Here is a 27,788-nt window from a genome sequence, read left to right on the forward strand (position 1 = left end):
CAGCAGTCATCTATGTGTAGAAGTTCTAAATTATTTCTTCAGAGATGACGTATATTTCACCCTGGCACTTCAGTCAGCACAGGATGAACATTTTGCCAAGTCACAGCAAACAGCTATGGTTTGAAAAATAAGGACTTATTTCAGAAGAATAAGTGCCTGCAAACATTTTAACTTGTGTTCAGTTCCAGTCATTAAGAGCCTATGTATCTCTAATCACTTTGCTGTACTAGTGCCTAAAAAGCTCAGAGCAACATTAGTTAATAGCATATGATTATTTTCCACTATTTCCACTATTACCATTTATTTCTAAGCCTGAAAAAAGCTGAGCTTTGGATGGCGAAAAAAGCTCATCCAACTGCAGTGGCTTTTATGGCATAACCTAACCTTCCCAGAACAAAGTAATGAAACAAGCTACAAGCTTTTATTTAAGAGTACTTTTCATAAGAAAAGTTGCCAAAAAAGAAACTTCTACATGGAAACTACCATGGAACACCTTAACACGAATTTTGGTATCTTCCTTATGTTCTGACAAACTTGGAAGTTCAACTTACCACCCATTGTCAGATAGTACAACCAACACAGTTGCTATGAGGTAGACAATTCATTTGAAAGAATAACCAGATTATAAAGCTATGGGTAAATTTGGAAAGGCATCTTGATCCTTAAGCTTTAATGCAGTGAAATCTACCTATAGAGACATATATATATATTTTTATATATGGAATAAAAGTCTACTGCAGCTCCACTGAAGCTTCCTTCCAAGAATGCTGCAGTTCTTTCACCTCGGTAATGACTTTAGCATCATAATGATAACTCCAGGCAGTCTGGAAGGCCTTATTTTCACATCTCTACAGGGAGGATAATTATGATACAGCAACAGTGCTAAAACTGGAAAGTGACCTACCTGTTAACAATGGCTTTGGCCATCAAGGCCTCTGAGCCAGGGGTGGAAGTGTCTCAAATTAAGTTATTATACTTTATACTCCAAATTAAGCCTTTATACTTTCTCTGGCCTTTTGGCTCTTGAACTCTTCTTAGCATTTCCAACCGTATTTTCCTGCTTTAGCCTTCCCTGGGGCACCCTCTACACCAACCATTTAAAACGACACGGTGGGAGACGGGACAACCACTAACACTACAAAAGAATCGAGACGACTCAGCCCTGAGCGCTGTGAAAACCGCAAAATAAACCAAGTGGAAGAGCACGAATCCCGCTTTCCGGCAGGTTGCCGCCTGTCAGCGGTAACACGCACAAGCTCCGCGCATCCACCCAGAGCGCACTCCCGCGGAGGGAAGGGAGATCCGTCCGGCAGCACCGCGCCCGGCCGTCCTGGGGAGCCGCTGCTGCCGAGGCTGCCCCATACCGGCGAGAGAGCCCTCCGGGAGACCCTGACGGCCCCACCACGGCCCCCTCCCCCATCCGCGACGGGCCAGGCAGAGCCTTGTCCGTTCGTCCGGGGCGAAACACCTGCCCGCAGCCGAGCCGCTTCACACGCACCGCCGGCGGGGCGAGCCCCGGGGAAAGCCGCCGGCCCCTACGACACCCCGGCCCTTACCAGGGAGAGCACTTTGTACGTGTTGGGGTCCTTATTCTTGCCACCCGGAGCTTTCTCCGGCTCCTCGGCCACCTCCATGGCCGGCAGCATAGGCACGGCAGCACCCTGCAGCCCACCATCAGCTGCCCCTACCCCGCCGAGGTGGTCTTCATGGCCCTTCCCCGCCACCGCTTGCTGCCCGTTGCCCTGCATGCTCCCCACGGCTCTACCCTTCACAAGCTACGGCCACGGCTATTAATAACGTGGCTGGGCGGCCCTGCCCTACCCGGCCCCGCCCCGCCCGGCAGCCCGGCCGGCGGTCCCCGCTCCCCCTCCGGCATCCCTCGCCGGACGCTGGGAGGAGGGGAATAGCTCTCGGGCGCCCCTGCTTTCTGCCCCGTCCCTGCAGGTGAGGGCGGGCTGCGGCCAGGGCGGTGAAGGTGCCGCTGCCGTGACATCACGGCGGTCCAAAATAGCGGCCGGGGGAAGGCGCCGGGCCGTGTTTACGAGGGAGCGCGGGGAAAGTTTCCGCTGCCTGACCCCGGCGGCGGTGGCGCCGCCTTCCCCGAAGCCGCCGGGCGGCCCCGCAGGTGTGCGCGGAGGCGGGGGTCCCGTTCCCGATGTCTCCAGAAGCACGCAGCCAGCACCCGGTGCCCGTCGGCAGCCCGAGCTCTGCTCGCCGGCGCTGGCTGAGGGAGCATCTCGCCCTGCCCGCTGGTCTTCCCCACCGAGGGGAAGAGACATCAAAGCTCCTCCAGTTCCAACCCCCTGCCATGGGCAGGGACACCTTCAACTAGACCAGGTTGCTCAACGCCCCACCCAACCTAGCCTTGAACATTGTCAGGGATGGGGCATCCACAACCTTAAGCAACCAAGACTCACAAAGTATGCTTGAGTTTAAAACTGCTGGAAGTAACTCATTTTCCATTACTTCTTAAGTTATTGTTATATGTGTAGTTATATAAATTTAGACTCTGTCTTTCAGTTCTAATGTGATTATGGCTTTGATCTCTTGGGGCCTGAGGCGTCTATGATAGATTTATTTTTACTGTCAATGTATTCTGAAAAGAGTGGCACTTGCATACTTTCTGACAACATCCGTATTTTCTGAAATGAAAATTTCCTTTGGAAGTGATTTTGATCCCTGTCAAAATGTTGTTGCTCTGTTTTCTATTTGAGCTGAGTCAAGCTGCCACTACAAATTTCCTTTAAAAATAATTGCTGGTTTGTGGTGCTGCTGCAGCTCACAGCATACTAAAGTTAGTGCAGAGCTGCCTGTGCAACTGCTATCATCTCATGAGGTTCCATAGGTGCAGATATGAGGATTTCTACACAAATATTTCACTTGATTACAAAAATAAAGGGCAACAGAAACTGTGAGAACTAACCTCCTAAGTCTACAGTAAGAGTCTCCTTCATTCCATTACTGCACATTTCAAACAACTGCCCAATTGATCAGCTGCTGACTTACTCTACACTCAAGGATTTGACATTTGAATTGTTAAAAAAAAAGTAATCTGAATACTGATTGTCTAATAATTTTAAAACACACATGAAAACTGACATAGCCAAATTGTTTTGTTTGGGTTTGTTGTTTTTTTTTGGGGGGGGGTGGGTGAATGTGGTTTTAATAACTCTCACAACAGGCAGCAACAACCTCACTTTATTTTATTTTTTTTTCTATAAATGAAAAGATCCTGCAACCACATGGTTTAAAGTTCAAATATTTTTTTTTCTGTTTCCAGTCACACTGGCAGGAAAAAAGAAATGTCTTCCTGCCCCCCCCAAAAAAAAAGAAAAATTAGAAAAAAAATAAAAGCTTTCAGGTTGGTTGTTGGTTTGGGTTTGTTTTTTTTTTTTACAAATAATAAAACTTCATCTTTCATTTTCATGTGTTTCACTGTAGAAAGATATTTTCTGATTAAGACTATAATAAAGAATATAAACCTCCTTTTTTGTCCTAAGTCTTCCACTCAAAAGTTTGAATAGCACATGCTTTGTACTGATGATTCAATGGAAATTATGTATAACTGCATCACACAAATGTATCTTTCTTTTTTTTTCCATAGAAATGGAGGCACTGGAATGAGTTGCCCAGGGAGGTTGTGAATGCTCCATCCCCGGCAGTGTTCAAGGCCAGGTTGGACAGAGCCTTGGGTGGCATGGTTTAGTGCGAGGTGTCCCTGCCCATGGCAGGGGGGTTGGAACTAGATGATCTTAAGGTCCTTTCCAACCCTAACTGTTCTATGATTCTATGAAATAAAGGGTACTCTGCAGCTGTAGCTAACTTCTAAGTTGGTCATTCATTAGCTATTTATTATGGTTACATTTCTGTGTACAAATATTTATCGAACATCCTCAATTTTATAATTTCTTTCTGTGTCAATACAAACAGTTAAGGTGCTTCAGGCTAAACACAGAAAATAATTAACCAGCATGAAAACATGGAAAATAATTAACCAGCATGGAAACGTGGAGAATAATTAACTTACCAATGAGAAGTACTCTCGTTTCAGCTAACTGTCAGGCTGTCAAGGTACTCAAGAGGAGAATGGAAGGCCAAAAAGGACTAAGTTTTGACACTAAATAAATCAGGTTAAAAGTCATTTCTGTTGAATACCAGGGGAAGAGCATTTCCAGTGTTAAACCTACAGAAATCTGTAGCTGCTTGATCTTTTTGAGGACATTGTTAAATAGCAGTCAATACCATTTTAAGAATTACGGGACAGAAGACATCACTGTGCAATGAATTAATTGCAGGAGTTACTGAGGTTGCACATTGGAATTCCAAAGAATTGGCTATGCAATTTCAAAAGAGACTGATGAAGCCTTTAAGGAAACCAGAGCAGCTGCTAGCTCCAGCTGTAACTGAATCAAACTGCCTCACCAAATGTCAAGGGAGAACAGCAGCAGCACCAGCTTTGTGTTTCCAGGCCTTTCTGTAAAGGGAGTCACCAGAGACCTTCAGTTTTAATTTGTTCAGCCATTAGCAGCTGCAGGGAAGACAAACGAACATAAATGATGTCATAGGAGGGAATGGTGAACATTTTCCATGCTGCTGCATTGGGAACTTGTGACACTTGTCACTTGCATTTCTTTAAATTTAATTACTTTGAGTTTGTAGATTTTAAACATCTCCACTAAATGTCTGTTTCTTAGAAAGACTGGAGCAAACAGCAACTACCCTCAACTGACCCCAATTTGTAAGGTAGTTATGGCACAAATAGGAACTGTGGGCTAGCAACAGGTGTCAGTTGCACCTCAGTGCATGAGTGGACTATCTGCTCACTCCAGCCACAGCATGGACACCCTTGCTGCCCTCACAGCAGGGGGACAGACTGAGCTTGCAGGCAGAGTACCATCCTGCAAGGTGTCCTGCCTGTGACAGTCAGCTCCAGGTTGCCTGGGTCTTGACCCTTAAATTGCATCATAAACCTCCCAGTATTTGTGGCAACTATTTCTTGCAACTATGATTGTCTAATCATCTGCAAAATTTCTGTGGCCATGGAAAAAGCCAGGAGCTCCAGACTAAAAGCCTGAAGCTGCTCATTAAAAGAGCATGGCTTCTTAGTGTAACACTGGACTCTCCGCCTTAGAGGAGGTAAAGGAGCTCTGTTTCTCAGCTCCTGCTGTGAGTATTTCTCTGGCATTGTTGCATGCAAGCTGTGCTGTAAAGTATTCTAAAAATCAATGAAAAATTAACAGTTATCCTGGTTTCTGAGTTATCCTCACGGGGAATTCTGTTTAGCACTGAATGTTAAAAACTTTACAAAAATTGAATAAATCCTTAATAAAATGGACAATTGAAACTAAATGTATATCTGAAACCATTTAATTGTGTCTTGCAGTAATGCCTAAGATGAAGTCAGAAATCCCGTGGTGTTTATGGGCATATCAAACCAGGTGGACTGAGCTGTCTTTTTCAGATTTGTATCTGTAAAACCAGCATCAAGAGATGGCATATAGCTGAGCAAAGATCCAATACACAGGGTAAAGTTTCAAGACATACACTGAAAGACTCAGGTTCTGAACTTCCCATCACATCTCTGTCAGGAAAATGTTACTTAGTCCTTTATAACTGCTTGTTTAAGCATGTGTTAATTTTATTCTCCAGCATGCCTCCTTTTTGGTAACAACGCAAAGAAAATCACAAAGAATTGCCCATTTTTTGGCTCTTTTACTGGTCTTTAAGAAAAAACATGTTTCCTGTATCATTAAAAAATGGCATTATCCTGCCTGCTGTCAGTTTTATATTACAGCATCTATTACTTTAAATTTTATACCTTAATCTAACAGTTGTTAGATTCTTGGCAACAATACAAGGAAAATATGAAAAGCCTGTTTTAGCAATAGGAAACACTTGCTTCACAGTGATTACCTGTCTCTCTAAGCTATATAAATATACCTTTATTTGATTTTAGAAAAAATGCCTAAACACCTTTAAACTATAAAATCCTGACATGATGACAAAATATTGGCAGTATTTGGTGGGAAGCATATTATAAGATGTTTGAATACCATAATGCTGGCCAAGCAGACGTTCATTATGCTGTTACCAGTGTAATATCTCTAGTAAGCACAGTTTTAATATCTAATCTGCCAACCGTATCTAAGTGGTCCACACAAGCAAGCCTATTGCCAGGAAGAATACTTTTGTACCTGTGGTGGAAAAATAACAGGGTGTTCAACAACGAGAATGAAAAAAAAAAAGGAAAAGTACTGTAGTAGAGTAACTAGACCAATGGTTTCTTGAAGTCCTGAAGGGTTAATTCAATGCTGTTTCTAGTGAGATTAAAAGCAGGGTGTATCAAACTGAGAGGAGTCCAGAACAAAGCAATAATGTAGGTACTGTAACATCGCTGCAGCTAACTGGTGTTTAAAGATGATAAAACATTCTTTCACAAGTTAAATGTTGTGTTCCAATATAAACTAGGTAAATAAACAGAAAGCATACTTGCGTTCTCATCCATGTTGGCCTCTGCATAATATGGACATGCTACAACCATCTCCTCTTTCAGTCCATGCCTTAAAACACATTTTTTCTAAGACATCTATAACAACTTGGTGATCCAGAAGGTAACCTATAGAAAGGCCACTGTAAAATTATATTGACTAACTCCCCTCTGAACCTCATAGGTGCCTAAGGCCAAGCCTCACCAACCTAAATCACATTGAGAAATCCCCTTACATCCCACTGATTTTTGACAACTCAAAGTGAACAAGATTTAATACAGAGATGAGATTAAAAAAAAAAAAGGGGGCTTTCTTTTGAAATAGATGGTCAGCTGGCGACAGAGATCTGAAAAAAAAAAGAAAAAAAAACGCAAGGAATTTAGGAATGCACATCCCGCATCTCCAGAGAGATTTCTATTCCTGAATTGTATAAACAGTTTTGAAATCCACCTTTATTTCATGCCTAAGTTTACAGCTGCTGTATTAGATCCAGATAAACAGCAGTCAAAGATCTGCAGCTGAGAAGATTTGAGCCAGAGGGAACGTTTCCTGCTAAATGCTGTTCATGATAATTTTTCATCATGTCTAACCACGTTTTGAACACATGCACGCCTTTAGCATCTATCCCATTCTAAAGTAGGGTTTAATTCTTGCTGCCTAAGTCTACAGTTTAATTCTTGGTGCCTGAACAAATACCTCTTTAAATTTTAGTATTTACTGTCATAATGTAAAATATGTAGGTCAGTGTAATATGAGAAAGTCCTATGCCCTGTAGAGTAGCATTACCATTCAGATGTTGCATATCTCCTTTTCAACAGCTACAGGCATGGGCTTTCACTACCTTTTTACTGGAAGCAAGTGCATGAAATGCCAAGTTTGTATTTCACTGCTGGAACAACATCTATTTCATATGAACATATTAAAATATCACCAAAAAAAAAATTCTGGAAAAATATATTTACTTTTGAAAAGTACCCAGAATAATTCTTTAAGACTGCACTGAATTATCATTAAAAAAAGAAAAAAGTTCGTGATTTCCACAATGCAATTTGATCCAGGAACTTCTTGCACATTTAAGAAAACAACTGGTATTGTAAAACAGGCTATTACTCAATAATATCCACACAAAATTAAAATACCACGTGCAAGGATAATGAGAAAAGTACCATTTTTTATTCCTTTCAGAGAAAAACTAATGAAGGCATAAGGCAAGAGTTTAAACATTAGTAACATTAATATTAACATGATTAACATTAACATTATACCAGACAAGTAGAATGTTAAGGCCAATTAGAAAATTTGAGAGATAAAGATCTCCAGAAGGGAGGGAGAGGACAGGAGCACCTGGGAGGAAAGAGAAGGTAAGTTCTATCTTTGGGTTTTCATCCTGCAGATGCTGTTTCTCACTCATCTGAAGTTCACTGCTGTATATGCAAGCATTGTAAAGTTAGAAGATAATTAGATACAATAGGAGATAATTAGATTCAATAGAACAAAGCACCTAATGAAAACATTTTGTTGTTTGTATCAAATTTCCCCTCTGTAAAAGGACACCCATAAATCCTCCAAGTAATTTGAATAGCTGTGGTGTTTCTGTGCTTCAGAGTTACGACAACAACAAATGCTCCGTGTTTCTGGAGTCTTGACCCTCACAGCCTTCACTGGACATCTGGTTTTGCAATCCTAACAGGTCTGTTTACAAATACTTTTGAAAGCTTAAACACTTCTTAAGAACAACATCTGTATATAAATTTTAATCAACCATGAATTTTAGAGCTCTCTAATAATATCTAATTAAGATGACTAGAATTATATTTTCTCAGGAAGAAAGTCTTTTCCAATGGAAAAAGCTATCTAACATTAGAGGCTTGTATGTTGTTACTGTCAAGGATAAATGCATTCTTGCATGCCACATTAACCTATGGCCGAGTTCCTTGGTGGCACACATCTGCTCACCTGTTCTGCTTCTGTGCTGTTTCTGACTCGAGGCAAGCATGCATATACAGAAAAACCCATCAAGTAGGGAAACAGTGTCTCCTGGTAGGAGATACTCATGCTGCTGTCTCCAAATAGCATGAGTAGATGTGACCAGCACCTGAGTTCACCCAAATCCTCCTTCAACTCTAGAGTCTTCAACTCTGCCTTGTCACACACTTAACCTGTGCTGCTTCCTCTTAGGCTCCCACAACAAAAAGCTACCCAGGGAACATTTTAGTGTTATTCTTTTGGGCTCTATAGTTTGCCTCCTCTGCATTTATTAAGACAGATCTTTAGAAATATTTATAAACTACAAGAGGATGCGCAACACTGTTTCTGGTAAAGCTGCTTCAGTGTGATAAAATTAAACCATTTTCCAGGACATGGCCTGGGCGTGAAGCTCACCAGGAAAGGGAAACAGTGCACATTTCAAAAATAGTTTAAAAAAAACCAACTAAAACTGAAAAACAAAACTAAAAATCCTTCAGGATGACATCTCAAGAATGCATTAGCTGCTCTGGGGCAGGACACTGCACCTACCCCTTTTTTTGAGAACCAGTGTGAAGTCTCTAGCTGGGTACCTGCTGTTGAATCCTGCTACTTTATGCCTGACCCAGGAATCATCAAAAAACTTTCCAGAGATTCGCCAGAACTAGGTGTCAGGAATAACAGCTAATTCAGATTGCAGGGAATGCCGGGAAGGACATTCTTTCAAGTCTGATTCAAGGTCTATACAGGTGCCCTAGGCATGATCTTCAGGAATCCAGAAGATCCCGAGGGATATTCTGTCATACAAACTCAACCCACTGCCCTAGTTTCAGAGCAGAATTTGAGTATGTTGTTATGAGTCATAATATTTTGGTGGATAAAGTGATGGTGGACAAAGAGAGCTGAAGTCTGCAGGTGAGGATGACAGACTCCATCTAGCAAACATGTGCTAAACCACTTCTAAATGGACACATGGCAAGTTAGTCAGTAGTGGCTCCACAATAAGTATAAAGAAATATTAAAAACATAAGTCTTCTGATTTCTACTATTCTGTTTTCACACCTTATGTAGCTCATAACAGAAGTGGAAGGCAACACTCCTGAACCTATTCAGGAAGTAGAATAACAGAAAGCAGGTCTTTCACAACAAGAGCAGCCACTCCTCTTCTGACCAAGCCTGTACTGGGTATTTCAGGCAGCAGACTCTCAGCCTTCCCACAACTAGATTCGTTATTTGTTCCAGCTTATTTTGCAAATTAATCTTAGCAAGGAGTAGAGTTAAGGATCCTTTATAAACTCCCAAGTGGTTTATGTCAAGTTTGTTAACAAACTTTTCTTTGAAGATGTCTGCATACAACTAAATCAGGAATTCTCTTAATATGGACATGCCACAACCAGATGACCTTCAGCTGCCAGAGGCAGATTGGCTCATTCCATATTTGCTTCCCTTGCCTAAACTTGTTTGTCCCCAGTTTCTCAGTAGTCCATCACTTACGAGAAAGTCTATTACTCAGCAAATCTTGGCTATGCATCACTCATTGCAGGGTATGTAATGCAGGCTGTGCAAGTGTTGCCTTCTTGTATGAGCCTTTCCTGCTAGGACCAAGAAGCTGAAAAAAAAAGGGAAAATATCTCAAAAGGCCAGTGTATGAAATTTACCTGACAAGGAACTCCTCCACAGAAAAGCTTAAAAGCTCATCTTTTTTCTTTTTTTCCTATTAATCTTTCTATTCATTTGTCTTTTTTGAAGAAGATGTGAAAAAAAAAAACAAAAAACCGAAAACCAAAACCAAGTTGTCAGCTCTACTAGGGATGTTTCTTTTGACTGTCAACATTTAAAAAGTAGTATGTTCAACCAAACCCAACTACGTATTTTAAGGGAGGTTTAATTGACTCAACCAGGATGTTGGTGGTGTCTAGAAGTCACTTTACCCTCACACCAGAAAGAAACATCATGTATTTTTAGTGAATGTTTATTTTTGTCTGGGGTTCCTTTTTTGTGGAAAGTTCCAAGAGCTCTATGTACCAGATATCTTGGCCAAATAGTTTACAAGTTATTGGAAAATCAGCTTGTCTCAGACTAGCCATTTAAGCTTCTGAAGAACTGCTTGTCTGTGCAAAGTATCTTCCTATAACACATTCAAGGTGTTAACTCGTCGAGGGGTTATTGTATTTTGGCACCCTGGTACTTATTCTCCTCTCCTGAATTGCAGCATAATTCACAGAGAAAGCATCTGAACGGTAGTGGTAGCTGACATTTTGAAATAGGCAACTAAGTGCTAAGGCATTTCATTACTAGTTACCCCTTTAGACTTGTTTAGTGTTGATAATCATGATAGCATCCACTGACAGCAAGTTGACTCAGTGATGCTATGACACACGGTTACAACTGCTAATCAAACAGTTAGACAAGAGCTCCTTATAACTTGAATTTCAAATCATGTTTTTAATCTAGCCTATTTGGAAAAAGGTTTAGCATTTACAACTTCTAATTGCTTTCCATAGAGGAGAGGGGTAGCACAAGCAATTCCTTGAGATGAAGTACCGAAGTGCTTTAATTGACAGTCAGAAGCCATTGCCCATATTCTTCCGGCTTAGCAATTCACCATGTGCATGGGCTTTCAGAGCACTTACAAACAATTATGAAACAAGTAAAACTTTAGGCATAGCTCCATGTTCTTGTTAGCATTCTTAGAGAGGAACAGGTGTGTCTAAGAGGATTTTGTAAATGCAGCTTAGCTTTTCCACAGAAACAACAGAAACTGTCTCCACATGTACACAAGCCATGTTTTCTTCACCTGATGCCTCACAGAGACATCTCTTATGGCTTTTGTCATAGCCCTTTTTACTGGAACAATTCATACAGCTCAAGCCTTTTTCCATTACTCCCATCTCTCTAACACGAGGAAATCTAACTCAACAGTTCTGAGATTGATCAGGAAGACTGACCCGATAATGAGGCCTACATATATGAGTTCAACACCTGAGGCACCCACCAGGACATGGTCCCTCACCACAACAACCAGTCCCAAAAATGAGCTAGTTGGTACCAGGTAATAAGGTGGGATGAATCCCAAACACTGAGGGCCAGTCCCAACACTGCCACTGACCCTGTGCTCAATCATTCAGTCTGTGTTTTATTTACAAAAAAAAAAGCCTACATAGCTTACATTAGCAAATATTATTGCTTAGGTTCACTAGTAATTATTGGAAGATAGATATTAACAGAATAGGGTTTGAGGATGCAAGGGAAATTTTACTATAATCCTTTCTCTGTGTGAGCTTAAAGTTTCAAAGTACATGCCAGACATCTATCTTTTCAGAAGTTTTATGTGAAGAGCAGAGATAAGCATTAATTTTACCCTATGAACTACACAAATACAGAATCCTTACAAGGCTTACATGAAAAGTATTTGGAATAACCTTTTTATAAAAGCTACAAGGCAGTAAATATGCTCATTCTTCCCTTTTATGGCATAAAAATCCAAAGCTCCAGCATATCAGTTTTAGTTCATGCATTGGCTCAAGCATATAAGCCAATTTCCCTTTGATCTTTCTTCTGAGGTTGTTTCTCAGCCATTAGTGTTTATCTTGCACATTGTGTGTCTCCTAAATAATTGAAAGGTGGACAGAAAAGTAGAATTTATTTTTTTTTTCCCCCACTACTCTGAGAATCCGCAATTGATAAAACAGGCAGGCTTTTCCACTGCCCAGCATCCTAGGATAACAACTAAGTTGTCTTCTGTCACTAATGAAGTAATGATACTGATGAACAGTGATCAACAGCTGCATCCTGTATCCAAAATAATAGAGGTGGGGACCCAGCTATTATGACAGTCATTCAGTCAATCAGCTCTCATATCTACATAATTTAATACATTCAATTGCATTTGTCCTCCTGCATTTCTCCTCCATCTTCTGACTGACTGCTCTCAGTGGATATACATGGGAATGACCTGCAAGCCGGCTTCTCTGCAATGAAAAATTCTGAGCAGATCCAGTAACTACCACATCCTCTGTCATGTGTCTGGGCTCTTTTTAGCCAAGCTGCCTTAACCTCTGTGCAGATTCCAACTAAAATTCATATATCTTTTTCTTATGAGAAGTTGGAATAGGATTTTGGCAAAGAAAGCAAGGACAGCAGCATTAGTTTCAGATATGCTGAAAAGGACAGTCACGGCAGAAATGCTGTGCTGGAAAAAATTTCCTGCCTTCAGGTAATTTTTAGCACTTCAGAAACTCTCACATTCTGCACCAGTTCAGAGTCATCTTTCAGGTGAGGAGAGCAGCCAGACAGAAAGGCAACAAAACAAGCGGCATGTAGGTTGTTAAAACACTCACTCAAGTTGGACAAAATGCAGCATCAAGCTTGTGCCTGTGAACTGCTCCAAGTAGGGATTTTGTCAGCTCAGCCAGGCATGGAGAAATATAGCTGTTGGCTAGGACTCGATGAGTTCAGGTTGTTTGTCGGCTCAGGAGAAGCCTGAAAAAAAAACAAAGTCATGGAGATGGTGTGTTGGCACCTAACCTTGTTCTGAACACGGTTTGGCTGACAAAGTTGTGTTGGGACACCACCGAAAGCAAATTCAGAGTCTGCAAAATTATTTCATTTCAATGAGCTGACTAATTCATACAAGAAAACACCTCAAAACCCAACTAAGTTTTATTAAGCTTTTTCTGACCAACTCTATCCATGCCCTTTTTTCCCTAACTAGTCAAAGGCACTTTGTACAGACTTTTCTGGCTCAGCATGGCATCTGCTGTCGCTATATTTCAAAGAGAGTCTCTCACATATTCTTGCAGATGCTATGCAAAGCAGTCAATAAAGTCAATACAGGAAGGAGGAAGGAGGTATTGATGAGTTGCAGTACAACTCACCTTTGGAATAAAGGGCTTTTCTATCACTCTCACCACCTTTTCCTCCAGTCATCCACACAGAGACTTCCAAACCTCACAAACACAGCTGGAAGCAAAGCAAGTAGGGAACAGTTTTCCTATCCCAGTGTTCAGGAAGATGATTCAGAAGCAGTGAAAGCAGAGAGGGAGCTGGGACTGCTGAAATGGCAGCACAAGCAATGCTCATGCAAATCCTGGCTTTTAGAGTGCAATAACCCAAGGTAAGTTTCTCAAGTTCCTGGCCAGAAGGACTTCCCGTGTTAATCTCTGTTAAATATCCTTGAGCACTGTCTCAATTAAGCATTTCTTGCATTACCTCTCTGCAGTAAAAATGCCTTCTTTGTCTTTCATTTAATTGCTATTCATTGAGGCAAAGAACACAGATCAAATTGAGTCATTGAGGCAATTCCCTGTTATCACGGGTAACTCTAATTCAGGCTGATTCATAGATTGACTAAGTTCTTTCTTAAAAGTATTTTTGTTTATCCCTTGCAGTTTCCATTCAGTAGCTGTTCCAGAAGCTTACAGGTAAGTATCTGTCTTCTGACTTCCAGCTGGAATCTACTGCTAGCAAATTTATATATCATTCTAATTATCTGGTGTCAACATTGTTCTATGCCATAGATACCTCTTTTTTTTTTCCTTTCTCTGTTCATCACTATTATCACTCCTAGCAGTACAGCTAGAAAGATTGGTTTATATATCCTCACAAGTTCTGGGTGACAAGACAAGCTTTAAAAATATTTTTATTGTTTCAGAAGAGATTAAAGTAGGAAAGAATACAGGGACTTAAATTTCTATGTCATAGCAAGAGTCTTCCTTCGCTCTGCTCCAAAATCAAATCACCTTTCAGTAACTGGGATTACAGTGTTCGCTTACAGTTTAAAGTCCCCTTCACATACTAAAGAGCAACAAAAATAGTATCATTAGTGTGCATTAGCCAGCCTTATATCAGCTTTGTTCTGTCCCTACCTACAACAACTACCTCTGGAGACCATGTGAACAGCTATTTGATAAGCTTCGTAGCTACTGACAACTAGCAATCCAAGACAGGGAGGTGTTACCAGTGACAGTGTGTGACCTTTCACTTTGAAGCAAGACTTTGGTTAGGCAAGAGACTGCTGCAGCTCTGAGTGAACTCTATACAGGATTCACAATGACTACGAAGACCACTTGCTTAGAAGTTTCACTGCCACTGATGATCGTTCCAGGTCTAGAACACAATCCTTGTGCCATCTAGACTGAGCTGGGCAAAACCGTAAGTAGCTATATGTGAAACCACTCAAAATTAATATCTAAAAAAAAAGAAATGAAGCAATTCTTTGATTTCTCCTTTCTACTTAACCATTAGGGCATCACTGCAGTTGTTACTCAGTTCAGACAAACCCATGTGGATAAATAAGCAACAGTACATATGAAACACCTAATTTGTATTCAAAGTGATATGTAGAAGTTTGAGAGCAGTTTGCAAATGACACAGAGTAGTTAAAAAGCAGATGGATTATCAGAGACCAGGAGGTAATAACTGTTTTTTTCAGTTTAACTTCAAACCTCAGTAAACAATCCAAGATGTCACACAGGAAAATCCCTGAGGATAAACAACACACTGGTACGTCATAACCCTTATATCATTATCCTGTTATAGCTGTCCAGAATCCTGTGCAGCCTTTTCGGATGAGAAGTTGGCTGTGGATTCAGTGATTCATAAAGCAAGAGCTTTAGCCAGAACATACAAAGTTTGTCAGTGCTATTTTTCTCTGCAGTTATTCTGAATTAATCACAGTATAGAAACATATCATAGGCAATAGAAAATTCATTCCTACAAAAAAAATAATCTTTCTTGCAGCTGGTTTCATAAATTTCCTGAGATATTGCAGAAATCAGTTAGACAACTTCCCTTTTGACTTTGTCATTCACCAACTGTGTTTCACCAGGATCTAGTTTTTACAACAATCAGCAAATTTGTCAAGCAATATTACAGAAAACTGTCCATGGTTGTATTAAGTTGTTCCTGACTGGAAAAGAGGGAGCTTTCCATAACTGCATTAACTGCAGGTGTCAATTTCTGCTTGCTACTTTGAAATATACACTGCTTGTCTTTATGCGAGAAACAGAAATCCTGTATTCTATTTTTAATACTCTTTCTAGAAAGCTTTCATGTTGATTTTGTGCACGTTTTAACATTTGGTAGCTTTTAATAACTAGAACATTTGGTCGAACTACTGACAACATTTCCTCTGGAGTATTTGTCTTAAAACACTTTTCATGTGAGGAAGATATTGGAAGAAACACTATATATACTTCTGTACAGTTTTATAGTATTTTTCATACAAGGACAATCATTATAATGACATACGTGTTATCATAAGATGTTAGTCTTTTGTTACTGGAAATGCTGATTTCTGGACTTCTCATAGCTCCTGCTGTTCCTTTGGTGGAAGCCATGTGATTTTAATGACTAAATTCATCACTTACACACTTCAATTTCTCAAAGTCCTGAGTTGCAGAAGCAGCATGATTTCTGAGAAAGCATGAGTGGCAGTGATCACAGTCCTGAGGATGAAGCAGAAAGCTAGTTCACATATTGATTTTATTCCAAAGTAGTTGCAGTAGCCAAAGGTCACATTGAGCCACAGGTGCTGGGAAGAAACATGACTGAGACTGGGAAGAGAAAAAGACACATGTTGAAGTAAAAGAAATGGTAAGCAGGGACCATGGGAAAAGGAAGATGCTGCACAGCAGATACACACTGCACAAAAAATAGAAACTGATGTGGTTGCTTCTTACACCCAATGTCAACTACAAAGAGGGGTCACTGGCCAGGCCTTGTGCTCTCCACAGCCCACACTCTCCTAGGGAAACATTACTGGTTCCTTTTGAAACATGCCTCATTGCCATCTCCTTCTCTTTTCTCATTCCTCTGCTTTCCCGTCAGACAGAGTCCCTTTTGCTGTCACTCCATCAGGCTGTGCCTTTAGGAACAAGAATTATAGGGAATTATTTGCTGCCAAGCCACCAGAAGCATGTTTGATGCACGAAACAGAGCCTGAAAATTGTTTGCAATGTTCATGAATAAAAAGTTACTAAATCAAATACAAGATCATACCATGTGTGTTTTCTAAGCCTATGTAACTAAACTGTTTCCAAAACTATATACTACTCATAAGATTAAGACGCATACCACATAAAATGTGATCTAACTCATAACCCAGGAAAGGAAATGAGGCAAGATTTCTCATTCTGTGGAAAGAATTAGATTAAGCAACAGTTTCAATTCACCTTTTCCATGAGTCTGTAGTTAAGATTTTAAAAATGCCAAGGAAGAAAAACTTGAATATTCTCTTTTCCTGTGTTCAGACTGCGCTTTTTTCTGACCTTCTTCCTCCTTGTAACTGAAGACTGATTGGAAATGCTTAACAGCACTAAGGAGATATCCAGCATCTGTAATCTGAACAAAAAAAATTTAGAATGCAAACTGGTGAGATGGAAAGATGTGGGCAATGCCCCTTAGGGAAGATTGGAAAGGAAGGCTGCAAACTAGTCTCTTGAATCTGCTGCTGCATGAAAATGTGTTCCCAGATATAAAAAAGGCATCTTTTTATCTAAAATGGAGGAGAAATTCAGAAGGGGAAATTGAAAACATCTGTCATTTCTGAAGCACATTTTGCATTCTTGGCTGATGGGAATATCCTTCAAATGGTCTAGGGATGATAGAAATGGTATTCACAGCTGTAGTTTTGGTAGTTAGACACAAATTTACCAGCTTTTCTCCTGAAAACAAATAGCAGTGGGGAAAAAAAATCCAAACAAGAACAGCTGAATAGATGGAAATTTCATTTACTGCCTTGCCTGAAGAGAAAAAAGAGCATTCCTTTCTAAAGAGCTTTTTCTCTTCCATTCCCAGTCAGTCCTCTTTCTTCTTCTGGAAAGCTGGTTACTCCTGACAATCAAGAGAGAATTCTGTGCCATGTCCTGCATACAATAATAAGATGAGGACATAAAGATTGTTAGTTCCCATAGTCAGTACGAAAATTTTGGTTGAACAAACTGAGTGTTTTATATATACAACTGACTGATACAGCTTCCATGTGTGCTGATGAGTGTTAAGCTGCTCATACATTGTCTGGAATATTTGAAATGCAGGACATTAAGAAAACTCTTTAATTCTCCTTATAGAATAACAAGGTTTTATTCTGTCACTAAGAACATGTCATAGCAATAAATAAAACCACTGCCTTCAAAAAGCACTCCTGAAAAAGCACAATGATTACCCTTGCAACCTTTGAGACATTCCCATTGCTTAGTAGTCACTAGTGATGTGCACTGGGTCCATCCAGTAGTGTTCAGTACCTTTATTAATCCTGAATTACTGTGGATATCCTGCCTGAAGCCAGTTTAGAAGAACGCAGGTTGCTAACAGGCACCATTAGGAAAAAAAAAAAGATAAAAAAAACAAAACAAACTAAAACGTTTTGGTTTTAAGGAAATAAAAAAACCCTGACCTTTGGCTTATTTTGCCCTGTCAATGTGTGTAGAGCCTAACGAATAGCTCATTTCTCTTTCAGCTACAACATCACCATAGACAATCATGCAAATGATAAAAAAGCCCTCTATTGCTTTTCTTTTTTTTGCACAGCTGGAGTTGGTGTGGTTGGAGTATCTGTGAACTGTTGATCTCACTGAAGTCACAAAGTGGTGAAAAGTCACTTGTCCAGCCATGGCTCTCCTGAGAAATCATCTCCTGCTGTCATTGTAACTGTGAACAACATCCACTGGTGAGGTACAACCAGTCAGAAAAATTGCTTCCTTACTGCCAAATACCAGATTAGTTGAGTCTCTTCTTTGGCAGAAAGGAAAGACTGTGCCTTTGTCTGCCCAGATGAGACCACTGTGCCTCATAGCTTGTAACACCACTCTCTACAATCCCTCATCTTGTGTGAAACCACACATGCCTTTGGTGACTTGTTCCATCCGTTAGGCAGCAATCTGACTCAGTGATAAGAGGCAAGCTGGACAACAAATAATTCTGCAAGTTTGCCTATTATTGGAGCATCTCTGGAAAACCGGAGCCCTCTTCTCTCTAGACATGTTTCTCTCACTTGGAGTAAGACCTGGAAATCTCCCCTTTGCAGTCAGTCTTGGGAAGCAACTGCCGTCCTTCCAACTTCCAATGCTTACAGGCAAAGCAGGCTGTGGCTGAGCTTCCTGGACAGTGGGCAGTTTGGTTTATCATAGAATCATAGAATGGCTTGGGTTGGAAGGGACCTTAAAGATAATCTGTTTCCAAACCCCCTGCCATGGGCAGGGAGACCTTCCACTGCACCAGGCTGTTCAAAGTCCCATCCAGCCTGGCCTTGAGCACTGCCAGCGATGGGGCAGCCCCAACTTCTTGGGCAACTTGTGCCAGTGCCTCATCATCCCATAATCCTGTGTACAAACATTGCAATACCAGTGTCAGAGGTAATTTGAAAAAAACATCCCTTTCTATATCCATTAATACTATTTTCCTTAAGGAAAAATGTCCAAGGTATGAGTCAAGGGTATTCTGTGCCATTTAAATGTCTGCACTCAACTTTGAAGGTAGCCTTTAGTGAGGTGCTAACAAAAAGCCCACAGTCTCTAGAACAAATACTGAGAAAAAAAGAGGTTTATTTTATATGGTGTCAGACTCACAGAGCCAGGGCGTGGTGTTTGGGAAACGGTAACGCTTGCTAAAAAAAAAAACCACAAGCAGTTGAGCTTTTCCTTGCTCTGGCTATAGGATTTTCTAGAGCAGAGTAGACTGTGTTTCCCTTACCTGCTCTCTTTTCATTATTACTCAGCCTTGCTACAGAGACAAGATTAGCTATAGGTAGTGCCAAATTCCATAATTTGCTTACAGGTCTGGTTCCAATATTCTAAAATTCAAAACCCCCATTCATCAGAAAGGAAAACAGACAGGTCCTTCTGAGTTCTGATTTTCAATGGCTACAGGAGTGGTCAGTTTCTCAGGTTCAGTGGTGGTCTATGGAAAATCATGTTTTATGAATTTATGTTTTTAATTCTCACACATAAGATAGCTATGAGAGCTAGGACTCAGCAACATCTGCTTTTACAGTCAGCAAATTGATTTATACCTATTCCACTCCAGTTTCATAGTTAGGGGTCCCCAAACTGTCTAAAAACATACAAAGGGCTTGCTGTTTTTGGGAAGCTATACCCACATCCCCTAGAAAACAGCAGGAGTTTGAAACATTCAGAAAAAGCATTATTTCTTAGTTCTCAGCACAAAGCAGAGTGGTGGTTATCAAAGGAGAAACACGCTTTTAAATTAAATATTTGCCGTATGATGGTTTTACTCTGTGTTATGTATTTGTTGCTACTTTCAGTGTTTCTTTATTTTAATTTCTGAATTTCTCAGCATTTCTTAGTATTTTTTTTATAGTATAGTTTTATTCAGTCAACTTTTCTTTTGTCCTGCTTTTCTATGGTAAGGAACATGTCCCAAATAGACTTATTACAATGACACATAAAGTTCCACTGCCTTTGAACTGCAAGATAGAACATATTCCTCCCCATCTCTACTCTACATACCAGAACTTTCATATTTTTGCTAACTTTAATGAAGAATAAGTATTTTTTGTTTTTGAAACGCAAACGAGGACAACCAGTTGAGAGTCTTGAAATGTAAGTGGCTGAAATGTTCCAGGTCAATGTTATTTCAATAAAATATTTCTTTTTAGATTCTCAGAGCCACTGTGCTCTAATTTGTGGCTCTGGTGGTGTACAAATTCTGTTTGAAGCAGCTGCTAATTTCCATCTCTGTGCAAATCATAGAAGTTACTCTGTTTCAAAAAGGAATAGATCCATACAAATGTCTTAGGGAACTGTGTAAGTTTCAGGCTGCGTGTCTACTGGTAATGTAAGTAGACATACGTACACTATATTGAGTGCTTTCTTATGAACTAGCAAGTGATTTTGGTTTTATTTCTATAAATGGATACATTTGTTTTCAAGTTTGAACAAGTGTCCGTGCAAGCCTATGAAACTGATTTTAGATACAGGCATCAAATTCTAGATACAGGCATCAAAGCTCAAAAGCTAATGATTTTCCCTTGCATAAATCTCCAGGGTTTGAGGCTGCACTTCCTCCCATGTGCAGTTTTAATTATGTGATACAAGGGCGGTACACAGAGCCAAATCTGTCCCCTAATCATTTTTATATCAATTTCACTGCTAGTACTCCCAATCTCCAGTGCAGGCACTGACTCATGTAACTAGGGAAGGGAAAGCAAGAAAACTTAGTCTTCCAAATCAGCCAGATGTTCTAAATCACATAAACGACTAGACCCCCTGGTTGAACTTAGCAGTGATGGGGGAAAAGAAAATCCTGTGACTGTTCCTGTAAGTAACAGATTCGAGGAGGCCTGTGAAAGCACATGATCAACTAACATGGGCGTTACAGTCTCTGGAGATTAGAGGGAACACAATGCTATCAATCAAGAAGCAGTTTGTAGCAGCGTTTGTGTCACAGGGTGCGACAGAAGCTGCATGATACTGCGTACAGAATTGGCTCTGAGAAAGCTGGAGACCCTGCCATGCGAAGAGGGTACCCAGGCATCAGTGCCAAAGGAAAAATAAAGAGCTGAGAACCAAGTGCTTTGCTCACAGAAAATTTTCATTAGATATTCCTATGCAATCTCCATACTTTTATCTGTAAATGACACACTATGCTTCTGAGCACTAAATATTATGACAGCTGAATGAATAGTAGAGGAAATAAACATGACTATAGCAAAACTACTTTCATATTTGCTTTCGTAAAGTAACTGCAATGTGATCAGGATCTTTTTGTGTTAGATACTGAACAAGAAAAACAGGTTTTTGGCAGCTTGATAGGCAGGGATCTTTACACAGAAGGGGACAACTTTAATTAGCAGGGTAGGGTGTTTTTGTGGGGTGAGGCTGAAGAAGAACATTAAAGAATCTTGTGAAGGATGACAGCAGATAACTTTTGCTGCTATATAAGTCCAGTATCCCTCTTGTGTAATAGCACGGATGAAATGAATTTTCAGAAGTCTGGGCAAACCTCAAGGACATTATTTCATCATGCAGGTACCCAGAGATACACATAATTCAAACATGAGTGTTCACAAAGGCATATCTACACAAGAAATTTGCTTTCATAATTGAGCCAGAGTATTGGCCTGAAGCTTGCATTGCTGCCATGGTTGGTGATATGGGTGTGTCGTGGTTTAAACCCAGTCAGGTAATTCGTTCGCTCACTTCCCCCCCTTTCTTGCCCTCCCCCTGCTCTCGGAGGGACGGAGAGGAGAATCAAAAGAATGCAACTCCCACGGGTTGAGATAAGAACAGTTTAGTAACTAAGGTATAACACAAATCACTACTGCTACCACCAATGGTAATAATGATAAAGGAAATAACAAGGGAAGAGAATACAACACCTCAGCACCAGCCGACCGAGAAACATGACTGCTACTGCTGAACCCAGGACAGGGTGTTAATTCAAATTTAAATATCTCAAATCACAACAATCACATCAGTCAAGCTAATTCTACTTTAAATTGCTAATGTAGACATGCCAAATATTATACTCTTAAAAAACTGTTTCTTCTAAATTTTGAAATTAATTTTATGATTTTAGACTAGTTGATTTACGTGTCTGGATTTGTTTCTGTTATGTAGAGTCATTGACTAGATTTAGGGTATGATTTACTATGCAGTGAAAAATCAGTTGTATTCTTAATTGAGGCATTTAGCGTAAGTCTCTGATTTAGATGGATAAACTCAGATGCCACAGTGTTGCAAGATAAAATATAATTCCATGTTCAAGGAGATGGCGTAACGGTTTAACCAAAGATACAAATCTTGACATTCAGCTTGGTCCCACACCTTGATTGCTAAGCTGTTTGGAGTGTATGTGCACACACTGATCATCTGAGACGTAGGAGAAAAAAATGCCCTGTGATTTTTATTTATTTATGTATGTATTTAAAGCTCTCTTTTTTAAACAGACATATCTTCTTCAGTCCACAACTAGTTACAGATTGAAACACTCTTTGACATGCTTCCTTAAAACTCCCTCACTGTGCCTGTAAATCAGACAAATGGGTAATTGTCTGTTGTTATTCATACTTGTGCTTAGCAGCATGTTCAGTGGAGAAATATGTAACATTTCTGTAGTAGCAGAATCTGTGAATTTCCACTGCCCTGTCCCACTTACCTGCCCTCAGTAGGCGTACAGAACAGCGTGAGCTAGAGTTGCTATGTATAAAGCCTTTACAGAAAGGAACACTATTTTTTAGATGTGATTACTAATTTTGTGCTCTAAACTCAGGTTTAACTATTTTAAAATAAACACAAACATTTAGGTATTGACAGACATTTGAAAATTGTTGCAAATACTAGTAAATATCCAGACAAAATTCTTCTGGCTAGAGCATTTCTTTTACCTTTTCATGTTCGGAATGCTTTAAGATTTATGAAGGGTACAAAATACAACTCATTTATTCTAACTTCACTTCACATGTTACTAGCATAATGAATTAACCCAAGTGGAAAACACAGGGCATGATCATGGAAGACACTTCCACTATATACAAAGTTTTTGTGAGTCTGAATATGATTTTTTTAATACATAGCAGTTTCCATGTGAATTAATAGGTGAGAAAGAGAAATTCAGAACACTTCAGAACATACTTGTATTAGATAACCATAACCTTTCTGATAAGCACAATGGGAAAAAAAACACACACACTCTCAAAATGTTTCACTTTTCCACTCCATTATAGAAATAATTTTTATACAGTTTACAATTCTGGGGTCTCTCTACTATGAAACATGATCCTTCTGGAAGTTTTTACAAACCACTACTAGTAAAATATTCTCTGCTTTGATAGCCTGGTTCAGCAATGATGATTTAATTTAGGTAATTTTTATGCAGTTCACACTAAACACTTGACTGCAGTACACAAATTTGAAAAGCGAAATTTGCTCCTTTAAATGTGTTTTCCTAAGGAAGAGCTGTAGTCATGTTTCCTGCTTACTTCAGCAAGGAAAGTTAAGTTAAATCACTTAAATTTGTCTTCTTCCAAACACTGACAATTTTCTAACAGATACTCAGTTAATTTCAGTCTCAAATGTTGGCAAAAATGTCTTTAGCTGCAAGATCTCAGAGACAGGTTCCTTTCTTTCCTGGTAAAAGTCAAGTCCAGTTAGCAGCTCCACATCCTGAACACGGGCAGAATGAGCCTGAACTCTCTCTTCAACCCATTCAGACAGCGTCTTATTTTCCTGCCAAAACAAATAAGAACAATGTTCAAACACACAAACTCTGTTGTTTGGTAGTGGTCTTAGACAATAACCAGTGTCTGAAGTGTCTGAACTGGTTTTACAGACTAAAGGCCTCCAATTGATAAAACTCCATTCAGGCTCTCTAGGCATCTTTACAGACTTGCATTTACAGCTCTCATGTAAACAAGAATCAAATGGATGTCCCTTCTCTCCACCTCCAAAGCAAAGGAGAAGCAAGATTATGCTGAAATGGCAAGTATGATTTTTGACTACAAAGTAAAGTCAAGTCATGTTTTAATCACACAAGTAAGGGTATTTTTAGTTACAGTATAAATTAGTGCTCAGGCTAGCCAAACAATAGTCATCTGAAAACCTGAGCAAAGTCTTTACAGCAGCTCAGTCTTGACTGTTGGACAGCTATAATAATTGCTAGATAGACAGGGAAAAGAATGGAAATGTAAGCACTAATCAATCAAAAATGTTATTGTTCAATTCGTTTACTATAAAGTTTTTTGCAAACAGATGGTAATTTGCTTTTCCATTAACAGTATCTGCTTCTGACACAAAGGTTCTCTAGATTCATTGCTGCAAGACACAACGAATACAAATACAATATTTGGGGTTTGCTGATAAACTTTAAAAATAACAGGTGTTAAATTCTAAAGTACAAAGACCAATTCATCCAAATTATTAATATTGTATACTTAGTCAACTCTCAACTACCAAAAAGATTATTGAATATTTGTGGATTATCCACACCACAAGTGTGTGATAGGGAGACACACAGCTTGTTTCTAAGATGCAGTTATGAGTTCAAAGTTATAAATAAACTAAATCAACACAATTGTGTTGCTTTGAGGGTCAGTTTTGTGCAGCTATGTTTTGAATGGGGAGACTCTGTAATACGCACACTGAGCTAAGGAACCTTCTGTATCCCATAGCTTACAGAATAGACGCTCAGCTAGTTTAACAATACGTATTACACTCAGCTAACTTATTTGTTTGCTACAAAACATTAGATTTACACTGTTAGTGTTAAGCATGAATTTTACATAATTCAAGTATGAATTTCAACTGCAGAATCATCCATCTAAATGCCTAATGTCTAATTTCTAATACAGGTGTAACAAAGGATTGTAGGAACTCTTCAAGCTACACTGAAGGAACTAACACTCAAAGTCCTTTAATATTTGTGGAGAAAGATTGTCCTGCAGCTTTCCATAAAGCTATCTGATCACCCTGTTAGATGTGCTACCGTTCTCAACCCTTAAGTGCCAGCATTCTCAAGTCCTCTTATCAAACCTTTCTTTATTCTTCTTCCTTGCTTCCTATCAGCTCACTAGTTTCCAGCTACTTCTTCTGGAGCTTCTTACTCTCCTAATCATTGCTTTAGCTCTCAACTCACTCTCAACTCATGTGGAATGAATTAATTAAACACTTAGATTTCTAAAGATTCTCCAGATGAATGGATCCCACTGGGACCAGTTCACAAAGCTCACTGGCACAAAGGAGCATGAAACTATACTTACAGCACAGCTTTCAGTGTTGTCAGGTCGATGCGGAATGATAAAAGACAAAGCATCCAAGGAGCCTGAACAGTCCAGTGGAGTATAGGACCTATTCTTGCAGCTAGTCAGAACCACAAAGTAATGGGTTGGGACAGGGATCTCTGTATTGTTTACATACCTACAAAACAAACATTAATTGATTTATCAAGTATTTAAACTATTGATGCCATTAGTAATTTATAGAACGTATCTCAGCATAGATCTTCCACTACTACGTGACTTTTATTTATTTTGTAATTTAAATAAATAGCTGATGGGACAGACAGCCTCACTATTTGTTTCACGGACAGCCAAACATGCATGGATTAGTACTTTTGCTTCAAGCATTCACACTGAAACCAACAGGTTTGCTTACATGATCAACACTCTGTTTTGCCAAAGCCATACACTTCTACATCCGGAAGAGGCAGGATATAGCGCTGTATCTGCCCTTCATTACATTAAGAATTTCAAACATAATTGGAAAAGAGTAATGAAAAAACTAGCTTCTGGTTTCTTGACAGCAAGAAATGGCAGGACAATGTCTTGTCGTTGTGTTCTATAGAAACCAGTTTAGGATACCTGAATGAAAATGTCTTTGTCTCCCTTTTCGGGCTATTCTGTGAAAATGGTCACTTTGTATATACACTTATGAGGAGCTGAATGCTTTCCAAATTTGCTGTACAGCTTCAGTATTCAACAAAACACCATCACTGAAATCATTGTACTGCTTCATATAACTGACTAACCACGCTGAATAAAACATACTTATTCCAAACTGTAGACAACATTATGTGGTTTGCTGGGTATTACAGCATTCTGCTTGGAAGGAAGTTCTAGTCTCTCCTCCCTTCCATCCTCCTACTTCGTGGCAGAGCTGATTTTCCCATTCTCAAACCATTTTTGACAGATGTGGTATTAAGTCTAGCCTTGAATGAAACATCTCCAGTGACATATTCAGCTGTGCAGATTTCCCAGCACTTTTCTACTACATAAGTGTTCTTACTGTCACAAGGCATTTGCCCTATATTTGGAACAATCTAAATTGTTCTTATACTGTTTTTTCCTCCTTCTCTCCTCTTTCATTAACATAAATAATTGGTCTTTATCTTTTATATTTCCCTTTCACAGAAATTCTTCTAACGTAAATCTTCTCTTATTCCTGTTTCTACTCACACATAGATTTTTAAATGTATTTTGTTATACTACCAGAGCTCACTAAAATTTGCCTAGAACTTGTCAGGCCTTCAAGTGACCTGTGTAAACCACAGCTATGCAAAGGTACCAGTTAGGAACGTTACATTTACATTCCCAGTTATATGATTCAGTGAAGGCAAACACAGAAATCTGGTCTTTGATAAAACACACCAGTTTGAGACAACAGGGAGAAACAATGAACAGGTGAGTGAGCACGACATGAAAGTGAGAAAATTATGCTTAAGCAAATGTTCTGTATATTTAGATGTCATATATTCTCCCAGTATTTCTGTTGCAGAGGCCCAAAAATCTAGACATAACCTTGGGAAACACATTACTGGTCTGTATCTGTGCATGCGTACCTAGATAAATGCAAAGCTTTCTTCTTACTGGAACTTCAACTTCTACAGTACTATTTGCAAGAGTGTTTGCTGTTGTATGAGTAACAGTGGATGAAGTGTAATAAAATGAATACTCTCTTCTCCATGATACTTTTTTGTTTTGCATAGAAGCTTGTTTTTGTGGAAATACAGTGGAAAATAATCTGGAGTTTGACTTCTTGCTTTTCCAAGTACTTACTGTTTAATTTCATCAAAAGCATCAAAATGGCCATCATAATTGTAATCAAACACTGGTCCACTGATAACATTTACTCCATTCCTTTCTCTAGCATACTCCTGAAGAAGCACATTATGGAAATAGTCCCATATGTCTGTCATTAAAACAAAATATAAGCATATTTAACATAAATTTGAAGTTATTTCATCACTAAAGGAGAAAAAGAAACCTTTTTTTTCTGTAGATGAATAATAAAAAGTTTCAATCTAAACTGCCTGTAAAATCAACATTGTTATGCAAAATCTGTATTTCAGCAAAGGTTGAAAGAGGCACAGTAAATGCTATTATAGGTCTGCAAGGCCCATTACACTACTGGAGATAATGCATTTGATCTGCAACCTATGCTACAATTTTAGAGCTATGAGGTCATTAATTTCTGGCCTGTCTGCTAGCACCTGCAACTGTACCAGTTAGTAGGAACTGCGATAATGCTTTGTAAGAGGAATATTTACCACCTGAGAGCTAGTCTAACTCTACAGAACTCATGTCAAATATGACGAGACAATTGGATTTATTCCACAGATGTTATTTAAGAAAATAAAATTTGTAGGATATAAGCTAGTGAGGTTATTCATCTATTTACAGCTATCATGGCAAAAAAAACAAGATACATTTGGGGGGTTGAGGGTTGATTTGCCTCTTGCTTATAGTCCACAGTAACTTCTTGAAAGTTTAAATCTCTTGTACAATTTTCCTTGGAAAATTGGACTTTACATGTCTGATTTACTTGGACGATGAAAGCCACTCAGGTTTTCTGGATCTTTGTTTTTTTAAAGGGCATGAGC

General features: G+C 39.4%; 2 protein-coding genes across 4 annotated transcripts in view; both read right to left on the reverse strand.

The window, feature by feature from the left end:
• The window catches only part of ENPP1 (ectonucleotide pyrophosphatase/phosphodiesterase 1), a 54,314-nt gene extending 52,525 nt beyond the window's left edge, over positions 1 to 1,789 (reverse strand). For all 3 annotated transcript variants that reach the window (XM_057408559.1, XM_057408550.1, XM_057408567.1), the window contains exon 1: positions 1,557 to 1,789. In XM_057408559.1, coding sequence (XP_057264542.1) covers positions 1,557 to 1,748 — 192 coding nt within the window. In that variant the 5' untranslated portion in view covers positions 1,749 to 1,789. The remainder of the gene's footprint in view (positions 1 to 1,556) is intronic.
• A 20,984-nt stretch (positions 1,790 to 22,773) lies between these two features.
• ENPP3 (ectonucleotide pyrophosphatase/phosphodiesterase 3) overlaps positions 22,774 to 27,788 on the reverse strand; it is a 36,569-nt gene continuing 31,554 nt past the window's right edge. The window contains exons 23-25 of the mRNA XM_057408578.1: positions 26,965 to 27,097; positions 25,171 to 25,327; positions 22,774 to 23,641 (exon numbers count right to left, since the gene is read on the reverse strand). Coding sequence (XP_057264561.1) covers positions 23,468 to 23,641; positions 25,171 to 25,327; positions 26,965 to 27,097 — 464 coding nt within the window. The 3' untranslated portion in view covers positions 22,774 to 23,467. The remainder of the gene's footprint in view (positions 23,642 to 25,170; positions 25,328 to 26,964; positions 27,098 to 27,788) is intronic.

Source organism: Pezoporus wallicus, unplaced genomic scaffold (assembly GCF_028554395.1).
Source record: "Pezoporus wallicus isolate ANWC-B61680 ecotype Strahan unplaced genomic scaffold, APGP_CSIRO_Pwel_v1 contig_3817, whole genome shotgun sequence".
Lineage (NCBI taxonomy): Eukaryota > Metazoa > Chordata > Aves > Psittaciformes > Psittacidae > Pezoporus > Pezoporus wallicus.